Below are 13,811 nucleotides of genomic sequence, written 5' to 3' on the forward strand. Positions count from 1 at the left end.
AGGTCAGTAAGGGGCGAGTACAAGTGCACTAGAGTGCCTTCCGTCCCCTGTCCTATTGCTCTCCTATATCTTCTATACCTTTGTTCTATTCATATATCTCTTCTATTATTTCATTGAGATGTTCTATTACTATATCTTCTTTTCTGTTATTTCTTAGATATATTTTACTATGAGTATCTCCTCTATAACCTTCATCATGTATTTTACTATGTGTATATAGATATTTATTTATTGGATTTGTATGCCGCCCCTCTCCAGAGACTCGGGGCAGCTAACAGCAACAATAAAGCAGTGTACAATAGTAGTCTGATGTTAGAAATAATTAAAAGCCCATTAATATATATATAAACATACATACATACATACATACATACATACATACATACATACATACATACATACATACATACCATGCATGGAATTGTAAAGGCCTAGGGGGAAGAGGGTCTCAATTCCCCCATGCCTGATGGCAGAGGTGGGTTTTAAGCAGCTTACGAAAGGCAAGGAGGGTGGGGGCAATTCTAATCTTTGGGGGGGAGTTGGTTCCAGAGGGCCAGGGCCACCACAGAGAAGGCTCTTCCCCTGGGTCCCGCCAAGCGACATTCTTTAGTTGACGGGACCTGGAGAAGGCCAACTCTGTGGGACCTAATCGGTTGCTGGGATTCGTGCGGCAGAAGGCGGTCCCTGAGATAATCTGGTCCGGTGCCATGATATATATATAGATAGATAGATATATACCCACTAAAACCCTCATTGTGTATTGGAATAAACAAACAAACAAACAAACAAACAAACAAACAAGATTGCTCAGTGCCTTAACTGACTGAGTATCCAGATTTTTAAATTCTTCTTGCAGCTTTTTATTGTCTTTTCCTGTGCCCTCATTGCTCTTAGGTACAAAGGTGATAGAAGTTATTACTATAGTTGCCTTTAACAGCACAAAAAAGCCGGAAGAAAGACAAATGAAATCCTACTGGATGAGTGGTGCTTTAAAAAAGCAAAGACAGACACACGCTTAAAGAAATCTGAACTGGAAAAGCAAAGATCAATACCACGCAAGTGAAGAATCGCTTCCAACTGATACAAAAGCCACCAAAACCTTATGTAGAGGAATTTAGCTCTGGTTATTGAGAAGGAAGTGAAGAAGTTAAATGGTTGCCAAGTACTGGGAAAGCAGTAAACATGAAAAGAGACTCTGGAAGAGAATGTTCCTGACTTGACCAAGTAGGGCAGAGAAAATTTTGGAAAGGCTTTCAAAATTATTTTAATGTGTCCTACAAAATAAAGTAGCATTCCTGGAATCCCTATAGTAAATATCTCATGACTTGGCTAACCCTCGAGGGCTAAAGATAACGAATGACAACTGGTCAATAATAATGTCTGTGGAGATTCTCAATCATCCAGGTCACGGTTGTCCCAAAGGTGCTTTTTCAAGAGACAACTGAACTTTCTGGTTTTTCTTTGAAGACTTTTTCTGTTTCTCAGCTAGTTGAAGAAGTTTCTGGGATGAGAAGTAAAATGTCGTCAAGCAAAAAACAGAAAATACAGTTGCCTCTTGAAAAAGCACCTTTGATTCAACAAAAATAGATTTCTGGTTGCAGCTCAATATAATTCCCTCGCCTCAACACTGTCAGACTTTCTAGTAAATCTGCACTTCTATTCTACTAGTTTTTCTCATCATTCCTATCACCCATTTCCTCCCATGTTGACTGTATGACTGTAACTTGTTGCTTATATCCTAAGATTTTGATTAATATTGCTTCTTCATTGCTTATTTGACCCCTATGACAATCATTAAGTGTCGTACCACATGATTCTTGACAAATGTATATTTTATTTTATGTACGCTGAGAGCATATGCACCAAGACAAATTCCTTGTGTGTCCAATCACACTTGGCCAATAAAATTCTATTCTATTCTATTGTATTCTATTCTTTCAAGAGGAAAGAACAATTAGAAAAAGATGAAAGGTAGCCACTCTGAAGTAAAAACCAGGCAGCGCTTAACTCCTGGTGAGATGAGGTGTGTTTTGCCATTGTTGTCCCCTTGCACTTGTCTTTTTCCTGATGGCCTTCAACTTCCCAATCTGTTTTCTAACCCCGCATTGCCCTTGAGGTTCCCCATTGCAATAATCATCCATCCAGACCTTGCTTAGATTCAACTAGGTGTAGGCACCTGCTTGAGCTCTATTACTGAACAATTTACAGAATCAGCACATTCCAATTCTGGCGAAAGAGAAGAGTCATGCTTGAGTTTGCCTTTCTAATTTAGGCGTCTCTAGGAAAGTAGGTGGAAGCACTTGGCCAAAAGTAGCTGAGGATAAACAGGGAAGCGAGGTCTTCAAACTTGGCAACTATTTACAGGATCGTCTTCTGCTGCATACCTCCCAGTGACTGATTAGGATGACAGGGTTGATCTTCTCCGGGTCCCATCTGCTAGACAGTGTCGGTTGGTGGGCTTGCATGGGAGGGCCTTTTCTGTGGCAGCACTGGCTCCCTGGAACCAACTCCCCCTCCAAGGTCCACACTGCCCCCATACTCCTGGCCTTCGAGAAAGCCATGAAAACCTGGCTTTGCTGACAGATCTGGGGCCACTGAACAATACCATCTAGCTCCAGCCAAGAAGGCATGAATGATCTTGCTCTTGGGAATTTTAATTGTTTTTATATTGGTTTTGATTGTATACGCCGCCCAGAATCTGGAAGGAGTTGGGCAGCCTATAAATCTCATAAATCTAATCTAATCTGATTTTCAGACTTGTGGATTTAAGCTCCCAGAATTCTCCAGCCAGCAGAGCTTTCTCCCTTCTAAATACAAGCTACTTAGCCTAAAGCAGGGGTCCCCAAACTTGGCAACTTGAAGACTGGTAGACTTCAACTCCCAGAATTCTCCAGCCACCAGAGTTTTCTTCTTTCTTAATACAAGCTACTTAACTTAGCCTAAAGCAGGGGTCCCCAAACCTGGCAATATTTAAGACTTGAGGACTTCAGCTCCCAACTTAGCCTAAAGCAGGGGTCCTCAAACTTGGTAACTTTTCAGACTGGTGGACTTCAACTCCCAGAATTCTCCAGCCAGCATAGCTTTCTCCCTTCCAAATACAAGCTACTTAACATAGCTTGAAGCAGGGGTCCCCAAACTTGGCAACTTGAAGACTGGTGGACTTCCATTCCCACCTATGCTGGCTGGAGAATTCTGGGAGTTGAAGTCCGCCAGTCTTAAAAGTTGCCAAGTTTGGGGACCTCTGAACTCTGACCTAGAGGGTCTTTAAAAGCTGGTCTCCTTTCAGCTCTTTAGCACGGAAGGAACAGCCCGAGCAGGACAGCGATGCAAAAGTTACCTGAAAGTAACCCGCGCGCCAGCCAGGAGGGGAAGAAGCAGGGAGGGAGAAAGGACGGACGGGCGCCCGTGCGTTCCTGTTCTTCTGCCGAGGATCTCGTTTACCTTCCAGGCCAGGTTGCTGTCGAAGTCCCGACACCGCAAGAAGCGGATCAGACAGGCGTCCGACAGGTCAGACTGGCGGATCTCCTCCGGGCTCTCTTCCACAGCTCGGCGCCTCAGCGCCTCAATGGCAGCCCTCACGTGAGGAGAGTCGTCCGGCAACTCGTTGAGGGGAACCGTCGGGGGATTCAGCTGGTCTCGGTCCATGACGCCGCCCGGAATGTGTGTGTTTCTCTGAAGGGGAGACTTCGGCTAAGTGCCCCTGCCCATAACTCCTGGGAGGAGAAACGGACGGAGAGTTTCGGCCCACGACACACTGGCGCGGCCAGAAAAGCACCTCTCGCAACTCCTCGGCGAAAATAAACGAGAGTCGGTGCCCCTCCCCGGGGCAAATAACAATAGTGGCAGCATGAGGAGGGTTTGCGCTCAGCTACTCCCGCTGCCAACTGCCCGGCCAAGAGGAGGAGCGCCCTGCGCAACTCAAACAAACACGGGGGTGGAGAAGCCACGGAAAACTCCAGTTGGGATAGTCCGAGCCCGGGCTGTCGGCAATCTCCAAAGGCTGCTGCTAGATCGTGGGCGCGGAGAAGCCAGCTTCTTAAGTCAACTTTTCTCCGAGTACTTAAGCCCGAGTAGTTAAACCCTTCAAAACTGGCAACTTCTCCAGCCAGCAGAGCTTTCTCCCTTCTAAATACAAGCTACTTAGTGTAAAGCCGGGGTCCCCAAACTTAGCAACTTTGAAGACTTGTGGACTTCAGTTCCCAGAATACTTCAGAACAGTTTTGGTGGCTGGAGAATTCTGGAAGTTGAAGTCCACAAGTCTTCAAAGTTGCTACGTTTGAGGACCCCAGCTGACACTAAGCTTGTATTTAGAAGGGAGAAAGCTCTGCTGGCTGAAGAATTCTGGGAGTTGAAGTCCACAAGTCTTCTGGGAGTTGAAGTTGAAGTCCACAAGTTGCCAAGTTTGGGACCCCAATTTTAGGCTAAGTAGCTTGAATGTAGGAAGAAGAAAGCTCATCTGGCTGGAGAATTCTGGGAGTTGAAGTCCACAAGTCTTCAAAGTTGCCAAGTTTCGGGATCTCTCTCTCCCCCCCCCCCCCCATTGTTAAGCGGATCATGGCAGCATAAAGTCTTCTCCAAAGCAGCTGAGGGTAGAACAAGAAGCAATGGATGGAAACTAAACAAGGAGAGAAGTGACTTAGAACTAAGGAGAAATAAATGGAACAGCTTACCTCCAGAAGTCGTGAATGCTCCAACACTGGAAGTTTTTAAGAAGATGTTGGACAACTATTTGTCTGAAATAGTGTAGGTCCCTTACAACTCTGTTGTTGTTGTTGTTGTTATTGTATAGATGAATGAATGAATGAATGAATGAATGAATGAATGAATGAATAAATAAATAAATAAATCTCCCCATGTTACAGAAGTCTTGGTAGGATTGGGTGGATTCATTTAGAAAGGTACATGCTACCTAGCTATAAATTAAGCTAGAATGTGCTTTTTTAAATTTTGGCTTAAGCTGTTATGGGCATAAACTGTGTTATATTCAAGATGGCACTTGTGGCTTAATTATTGTTGAGGCATCAAGATTTATTTCTTCTTCCTGCCATATCAGGCCCAGTGATAATCTTGGAATCTGATTTATATCAAAGCAGATTTTTTTTTGGGGGGGGGGTGTTTGTGTGCTTCTGTTTGTCACTTACTACCTATCATAAAACAATAAAATCCTATGTTTAGGGCAGGGGACAAAAGTTATGTGTCAGAGAACTCCGACTTAACACACTAATCAGGAGTTGGCAAAGTTGACTCTTCTATGACATGTGGACTTCAACTCCCAGAATTTCTGAGCTAGCAGGATTGTGTCAGGAATTCTGGAAGTTGAAGTCCACCACAACTCATAGAAGAGCCTACTTTGCCTACCCTTGCACTAAGTCATTCAACAAGGATCACATTTTGACTCAGCACAATTTAGTGAAGCCCCAAAATGTCCCACTGTCTCAGTCAGCACTTATATTTCCAGGTGCATATCTGCAAATACAGTAATGCAGATTTTCATGGTCATTATTTTTGGTAAGGTCAGAATCACAGCCTGATACTATAAGGCTGAATAAGAAAAAAATGTATTTGTGAACCGGCAGGGTTCCAAACCTGATAATCTCTAAGATCTCTTTCAATCCTAGATGTTCATTATACAGATGTCTCTGTACATGAAGTCTCATTATAATGTAATTTCAGTAGTTTACAAACTATGTGTATAACCTCAAGCTATTGGCTCTCAAAATAAGCTTTTCAAATAACACTTGAACTCTTATTAGAAAATCCAAGTTAATGTTGAAGCATTTCCACATATGTTCTTTTCATGATGTTTTTAAGTGGTTAAAAACAATTAGGCCTCAGAATCAGAGCTTTCACACTGGAAAGCATGTATCTGACCCTACATCTGAAGATGGAGCAAAATGGCCACATAATGACAACATTTTTAGTGACTTTTTAATTTTTCTATTTCAGTACTTTATTAGTTTTAAAATAGCTTTTATTATTATTATTTATTACATTTGTATGCCGCCCCTCTCCGCAGACTTACTTGTTGTATATACGTCAATTAGTAATTTTAGTTCTTATATTGGTATTAGTAATTTAAGAACTTTAGAATTAGGTTGGTGTTTTATAGGTTGGAATTCAACTGATTTAGACAAATGCTGATGATAGGAGGCAGCAATGGCTACGGGAAAGTAATGAAAAAGAATTCAACGGGAAAGACAGAAGGGAGGACAAGTTTAAAATGGTGCAAACAGAAAATTTCAAACATTATGAACACTAAAGCTCCAGACAGATAAATCGGAACTATTTGTTCCAGCCTAAGAACACAATATGTAATTTCTCTTGTCCTTCCTCTCTGCCCTCAAATCTTTGCTAATAAACCCTATGCCCTATTTGATTAGGAAATGATTTTTCCTTTTGGCATAAGTCTTTCGCAGAAGTTAGATAGGAGGACACTTTGAAAGCCACAAGGTATTTATTTTATTTTATTTTATTTTTGTATGTATGTATGTATGTATGTATGTATGTATGTATGTATGTATGTATGTTTATGTTTATGTTTATGTTTATGTTTATGTTTATATTTATATTATTTATTTATTTATTTATTTATTTTGTCCAATACATAATACACATTGAAGAGAAAGATATGTAATAATATAAGTAAAGAAAAGAAGAAAAGATATAAAAGTATAGGTGAACATATTTGAAATTTAAATGTGATTGTAAGACTTGATTGCTAAGAATTGGCTTTTAACAGCTGCAAGGGTTACAGGTAGCTCTCATCTTATGACCACAAGTGGGACTTCCTCTGTCACCAAATGATGCAGTTATTAATGGAGTCACAGCCAATGTTATGACTTTTTAAAACCTTTTTGTTAAGCGATTTGTGGTGTTTTTAAATACATCTGGCTTTCACCATTGGATTTTCCTTGACAGACGTCCCCTAGGAAGGTAGCAGATGTCTCTCGCTTGATCCCAGGATACTAAAATTGTAAATTCATGTCAATTTGTAAACAGCCCACATGATTGTAGGGACATTGCAACAGTCATAAATGCAAGGATCAGTGGTAACTCACTTTTTCAGCACTACCATAACTGGTCATTAATATGTCCATGTTACACCAACACTCCACAGTCTGCATTGGTTGCCAATCAGTTTCCGGTCTCAATTCAAAGTGTTGGTTATGACCTATAAAGCCCTTCATGTCACCGGACCAGATTATCTCAGGGACCGCCTTCTGCTGCACGAATCCCAGTGACCAGTTAGGTCCCACAGAGTGGACCTTCTCCGGGTCCCGTCAACTAAACAATGTCATTTGGCGGGACCCAGGGGAAGAGCCTTCTCTGTGACGGCCCCGCCCCTTTAGAACCAACCCCCCCGAGATTAGAATTGCCCCCACCCTCCTTGCCTTTCGTAAGCTTCTTAAAACCCACTTCTGCAGTCAGGCATGGGGGAACTGAGATATTCTTTCCCCCTAGGCCTTACAATTTACGCATGGTATGTTTGTATGTATGTTTGGTTTTATAATAAGGGTTGTTTTAGTTGTGTAGTATTGGATTGTTACATGCTGTTTTTTATCACTGTTGTTAGCCGCCCCGAGTCTGCGGAGAGGGGCGGCATACAAATCCAATAAATAAATAATACATAATAAATAAATAAATGACTGTTAATTTGAGCATTACCTGAATTTGAATTTTCAACCATCTGTTACATACCAATCAGAAAATAAATGAATTTAAGATTATAATGGAAAGTATAGACACAAACTTGAATAGTTGGTCACAAACCCACTTGCTTGACTTAGTTAAAAATCACAAGAGTTGGGGACCAGGGGTCCCCAAACTTGGCAACTTTAAGACTTGTGGACTTCAACTCCCAGAATTCTCCTGCCAACATAACTGGAAATTGAAGTCCACAAGTTTTAAAGTTGCCAAGTTTGAAGACCTCTGCTCTATATGTATGAAAATTGTCAGGGATGAGGTATTTGTTCAGTAACACGGGATTCTGTTCCAGACTGCTATCAATCTTCTGCCATATGAATCCCAGCGACCGGTTAGGTCCCACAGAGTTGGCTTTCTCCAGGTCCCGTCAACCAGACAATGTTGCTTGGTGGGACCAAGGGGAAGAGCCTTCTCTGTGGGGGCCCCTGCCCTCTTGAATCAGCTCCCCCAGAGATTCGCACTGCCCCCACCTTCCTCGTCTTAAGACTCACTTATGTCGACAGGCTTGGGGTAATTAGATCTTGGCCCCTGGCCAATAAATGTGATATATGGATGTGATTTGAATTTGTTTGACTGATTTTTAAGATATCGGGTTTTTAGCTTATGTACATAAGAACATAAGAAGAACCATGCTGAATCAGGCCAAAGCCCATCGAGTCCAGCATTGTGTGTCACACAAAGGCCCACCAATTGTACATGGGGATCTTGATCAGAAAAAGAAGGCAAAACCTTCCCTTTCCCTGGACCCCCAACACATGGTACTCAAGGGAATCCTGCCTGCCTCAACCAACATAGAGGCGGCATATGGACATCCGTTTCAATAACCATCGATACACTTGGCATCCATGAATCTGTCTAATCCTGCCTTGAAGCTATTAAGGCTGACAGCCGTCACGACCTCTTCTGGAAGTGAATTCCATAAACCAATAACCCTCTGGGTGAAGAAATATTTCCCTTTATTTGTCCTCACTTTCTTACCTATGAGTTTTAAGGAGTGCCCCCTCGTCCTAGTATTGTGTGATAGAGAAAATAATTTTTCTCTATCCACCTTTTCTATCCCATGCATGATTTTATGCACTTCGATCAAGTCACCCCTTAAACGCTGTCTTTCAAGGTTGAACAGACCAAGGTGTTGCAATCTGGTTTCATAAGGGAGGTGCTCCATTTCCTTGATGTAGTTTTTAATTAGATTTGTCTTTGTATTTACTGTTTTATATTATATGCTGTGAGCCACCCTGAGTCTTCAGAGAGGGGCGGTATACAAATGTAATTAATAAAATAAAATAAATCCCCTTAATGGGAGCATGGGAGCATGTGGCATAAGAGGCAACCAGTACTAGACTCCTATATCTTCACTGCAGAATATTAATTAATCCCTGGCTTCCCAGATGGCATGGACTTGAAACAATATTGACCTTTAGGCATTATGCACTGCCTTTGATGTTTTTTCAACTTATAAAAAACATTTTCTATAGTTTTTCAAATAACGCTTCTATGTGTGTTTCACAATAGTATTTAGTTTCTGCTAAATCCTGGGAGGAGAGCCAAGCTTGCAAGGGAGGATGGCATAAATCCCAGAGTTCATAATCTCAGCCAGCAATTTCCTACCCAGCAGTTCCACCAACTCCAAGGTCGGGCCCAGATAAACACAGGAGATAGAACAACCTTGATTTAATTAAAGGGAAGATACAAACATTCTTCAACTCTATGAATAATGTAGGAAAAACCAGTTCAGTTATTTGGAACAACAAACAATTGTACATAAACTCGAAGCTGTTAAATCAATGCGTTGGTTAGTGACTGATGCAACTGAGTACCTCAATGTTTCATCACTGCCCTCCAGTTGTCCTCCTACTGAAATGCTGCATTCTCTGAGTGTTTAACAGCCTTCTAAAAAGTTTTCCAATGTAAAAATTAATTCAAATCGAAAGAAGTGCCAAGTACAGTGATACCTTGTCTTACGAACGCCCCTTCATATGAACTTTTCGTGATACGAACCCGGGGTTTATGATTTATTTGCCCTGTCTTAAGAACCATTTTTGTTTTACGAACCCGAGCCCGGGTATGTGTGCTCTCGTACTGTGTGTGCGCTCTCTGATTGCCGCAAGGATTTCCCTGCCTTGTGACTGTCACCGCTGGGATTTCCCATTTGATTACAGCCCCCGCCAGGATTCCACGCTCGGAGAAAGTGCTCTCGCAGCTGCTTTGCTGGGAGCGCTTTCTCCAAGCGCTTCTGGAACACCCACCCCGCCCCTCTCGCATCCCCTTTTCTGGGAGCGCTTTCGTCCAGGCTGTCAGCGAAGGGGCTGCAGGAGAGGCGGGGCGGGCTTTCTGGAAGCGCTTGGTGAAAGCGCTCCCAGTGAATCGGCTGCGAGAGCGCTTTCTCCAAGCGCTTTGGGAATGCCTTCCCCGCCTCTCCTGCAGCCCCTTCACTGGAAGCGCTTTCACCCAGGGCTGTCAGCGAAGGGGCTGCAGGAGAGGCGGGGCGGGTGTTCCAGAAGCGCTAAGAGAAAGCACTCCCAGCGAAGGGGCTGAGAGCGCTTTCTCTGAGCGCTTTGGGAACACCTGCCCCACCTCTCCTACAGCCCCTTCACTGACAGCCCTGGACGAAAGCGCTCCCAGCGAAGGGGCTGCGAGAGGGGCTGGGCAGGCGTTTCCAAAGCACTTGGAGTAAACCCTCTCACAGCCCCTTTGCTGGGAGTGCTTTCACCGATCCAGCCCCTTCGCAGCCGCCCCTCTGCTCCAGCCCCGCCCTCCCAAAGGGTGGGGCTACCACGTCCCGGCGGATTCCATCCTTCTTGCCAGGACAAGAGGATAGTGGCGGCAGTGGCAAGTTTCCCTTTCAGAAGCAGCAGCACCGGGAATGGCACATCCACCACCACCACCACCGCCACCCACTCCTGAACAAGGATCCGAATGCTGGCAGTAATGGGCAAAAGGGGTGAGTTTTGGGCTTGCATGCATTATTCGCTTTCCCATTGATTCCTATGGGCAACATTGTTTCATCTTACAAACGTTTCACCTTACGAACCTCATCCGGAACCAATTAAGTTTGTAAGACGAGGTATTACTGTAGTTTAATATAATCTTTTTATAATCTCCTAGATCAGTGATGGCAAACCTATGGCACAGGTGCCACGCAGAGCCATATCTGCTAGCGTGCGAGCTGTTGCCCTAGCTCATCCCCAACATGCACATGTGCCAGCCAGTTGATTTTTGGCTCACACAGAGGTTCTGGAAGGGTGTTTTTGGCTTCCAGAGAGCCTCTGGGGGAATGGGGGAGAATGCTTTTACCTTCCCCTGGCTCCAGAGAAGCCTTTGTAGCCTGGGCAGAGCCTACCTGGAAGTTGCGAAAGAGGCCTTTTCCAGTCTCCAGAAGGCCTCCAAGGGTAGGGGAAGCTGTTTTCGCTTTTCCCAGGCATTGAATTATGGGTGTGGGCACTCGCGTATGTGCATGCTCTTTTGATACGCAAGGGAAAAAAGGTTCATCTAGGCCATCACTGCCCTAGATGATTAGCTCACAGGCAAAAAGCCCTTACAACTGGATTCTTAAGAACAGACTAGCCAATGACTAGTCCATTCCCCTTGCATAAATCTTGATTTTATTCATCCAACGACTGCCCATCTATAATTTGATATTCCTCCTTACAAGATCATTCTTTCCCTAGGACTACTGATCATGGTCAGCCCTTTGACTCTGACCCCTTATTTGCCCTATCCATAAAATATGTCTTGGAATGTAGCTGGTTGGGCCTTGAAACAAGACTTTCTATATACTGTATATATATATATATCCAACTCCATCACAGGATATATATATACTGTATATCCAATGGATATATATATATATCCAACTCCATCACAGGTCATCCAAACATGAAACCAGGTTGGTATCTTTTTCACTATTGTCCTCAGCCTTTATAAGAAAAGAGCATAATTTTAAATTAAGGTACCAGCCAGTTTGATTTGATGTCCAGTGTAGTTGCTTTTTTCCATATCATTCCCGTAGCCTTTCATTGTTAATTCCTTTCAAATTAGTCCAATCTTGTTCCTCTTTCATAACATCTTTGAAACAGTGTCTCTGAATAGAGGTAGGCACTCTTAAAATTAACTTGATTGTCCTGTTAAGAAATATCTTTTAATATATTATGTGTTAATACATTTTCATCCATTCTGAATCAGAGCAATTTAATTATTATCCTGTTATCTTTATAGGGAGTCCTTGCCTTATGGAACTTATTGGAACTGGAACTTTAGATACCAAGCTTAAGTTTCATCAAATTTGATTCTTTTGCCAAGATATTCATTGGCTAATGGAGTTGTGGTGGCACAGTGTTTAGAATGCAGTATTGCAGGCTAATTTATTACCAGTAGTTTGATTCTAACCAGCTCAAGGTTGACTTAGACTTCTATCCTCTGAGGTTAGTAAAATAAGGACCCAGATTTTGGGGGGCAATATGCTGACTTGGTAAACTTTTAGAGAACATTAAAAAGAACAATGAAGCATTATATAAGTTTAAGTGCTTAGCAGTTGCAATGCGGAGTGCTGAGATTACTATCACTAAGTGCTGGACATTGTGTTTACTTGAAAATTGCATTTGTAATATATCTAGAGGATACCAGATTGGAGAAAACTATAAGTTAAAGGGTGAAATTGCATTAAATAATTATATTTTAAATGACATTTGCCCATATCCTTTAGAAATGATAGACTAAATGAGTCAACACTGAATAAAGCTTATATCTTTAAAAAGAAAGTATTTTAGTAGTTATACACTTTCAATCCCGAGTTTGTAGTGCATGGTTACTGGCTGTAGGAATCAATGGTGTAATCCAACAGACAGATATGGCGGCATGAGGAAGGATGCTTTAGTCCAGAGGTCTTCAAACTTGGCAACTTTAAGACTTATGGACTTCAACTCCCAGAATTCTCCAGCCAGCTATCCTGGCTGGAGAATTCTGGGAGTTGAAGTCCACAAGTCTTAAAGTTGCTAAGTAGCTTGTATTTAGAAGGGACAAAGCTCCCTTGAGTTCAATGGAGCTGCATGCTTACATTCATACAGAATTGCTTTACATCAATGACCTTTACAGTGAACACAAGTTGAGTAATGAATACAATTCTAATCCCAATTAGAATTGAAACTTCCAATGCTAAGTGATGCAGTTAAGTGAGGCATCATGTGATTGTGTCCAATTTTATAACCTTTTTGTTGCAGTTGTTAAGTGGATATGACTTTCCCCATTGATTTTGCTTGTTGGAAGATTTCTGGAAAAGTCCCAAGTGGCAATCACGTGGCCTGAAACACTGCAACCATCAGATATACATGCTGGTGCCCATGCACCTACATGAGCATCGGCACGCTGCAACAGTCATGTGTGCATGGACCTGTCATAATCCACTTTCTTCAGCAACCTAAGTTCAAGTGTTTAAATGAATGATTGCAAGTTGAAGCATCTTAATCTGTAATTGATAGTCCAATTATAGATGCTAAGCAATAACTCTGCTTGTTGACAGTTGTTTTAATATTATAAGGTTATTAAAAACTAAATGCTGATCCATTATTCTATATATTATAGCCAGGTTTTAGCAACTTTTTGGAATTTTGAAAGTGACTTAACACTTATTACCAGTGGTTTTTAAAACCTATTGCAACCTTCTCAGCTGAAAAATTAATATATTAATATATTCAAATACCTGCACTTCTGAGATGTGTCAACCTACCTTTTTCCTGCTTTTGAGCTCTGTCTGTTTAATTTATAGTCATCATGTACAAAGAAATCTTTAATTCTTGAACTTTATCTTTGAGAATTAAACGCTATCAAAGTCTGTCTCAAACAGATTGAGTTATTATTAAAACCTATTTCCTCAATGTTTGTGGTGTATATTTATTCAAATTATGATGCTCAGTACAATAATTGATTACAAGACAGAATTCTTATCATTTTTTTTATAAATAGGACCTGTACCATTAAATATCCAGATTCTCCCTATATATGTTCTTGCATAATAAATGTGAGTCAAGTATGCAAAAAGCTTTACTTGTATCTGTAATAAAATTTGTCTAATATCCTAACAGAAACATGATATCGATACATATAAATAAAAA

At 41.9% G+C, this 13,811-nt stretch overlaps 1 protein-coding gene across 2 annotated transcripts in view; it reads right to left on the reverse strand.

Moving 5' to 3' along the window:
* The window catches only part of TTPA (alpha tocopherol transfer protein), a 30,599-nt gene extending 26,383 nt beyond the window's left edge, over positions 1–4,216 (reverse strand). Inside the window, exon 1 of one of the 2 annotated variants that reach the window (XM_070747854.1) lies at positions 3,442–3,894. In XM_070747854.1, coding sequence (XP_070603955.1) covers positions 3,442–3,645 — 204 coding nt within the window. In that variant the 5' untranslated portion in view covers positions 3,646–3,894. Of the gene's footprint in view, positions 1–3,441 lie in introns of both variants that reach the window. The other variant, XM_070747853.1, reaches the window with a different exon arrangement.
* Between the last annotated feature and the right edge of the window lie 9,595 nt (positions 4,217–13,811).

The sequence above is a fragment of the Erythrolamprus reginae genome, chromosome 3, assembly GCF_031021105.1.
Source record: "Erythrolamprus reginae isolate rEryReg1 chromosome 3, rEryReg1.hap1, whole genome shotgun sequence".
NCBI classification, from domain to species: Eukaryota; Metazoa; Chordata; class Lepidosauria; order Squamata; family Dipsadidae; genus Erythrolamprus; species Erythrolamprus reginae.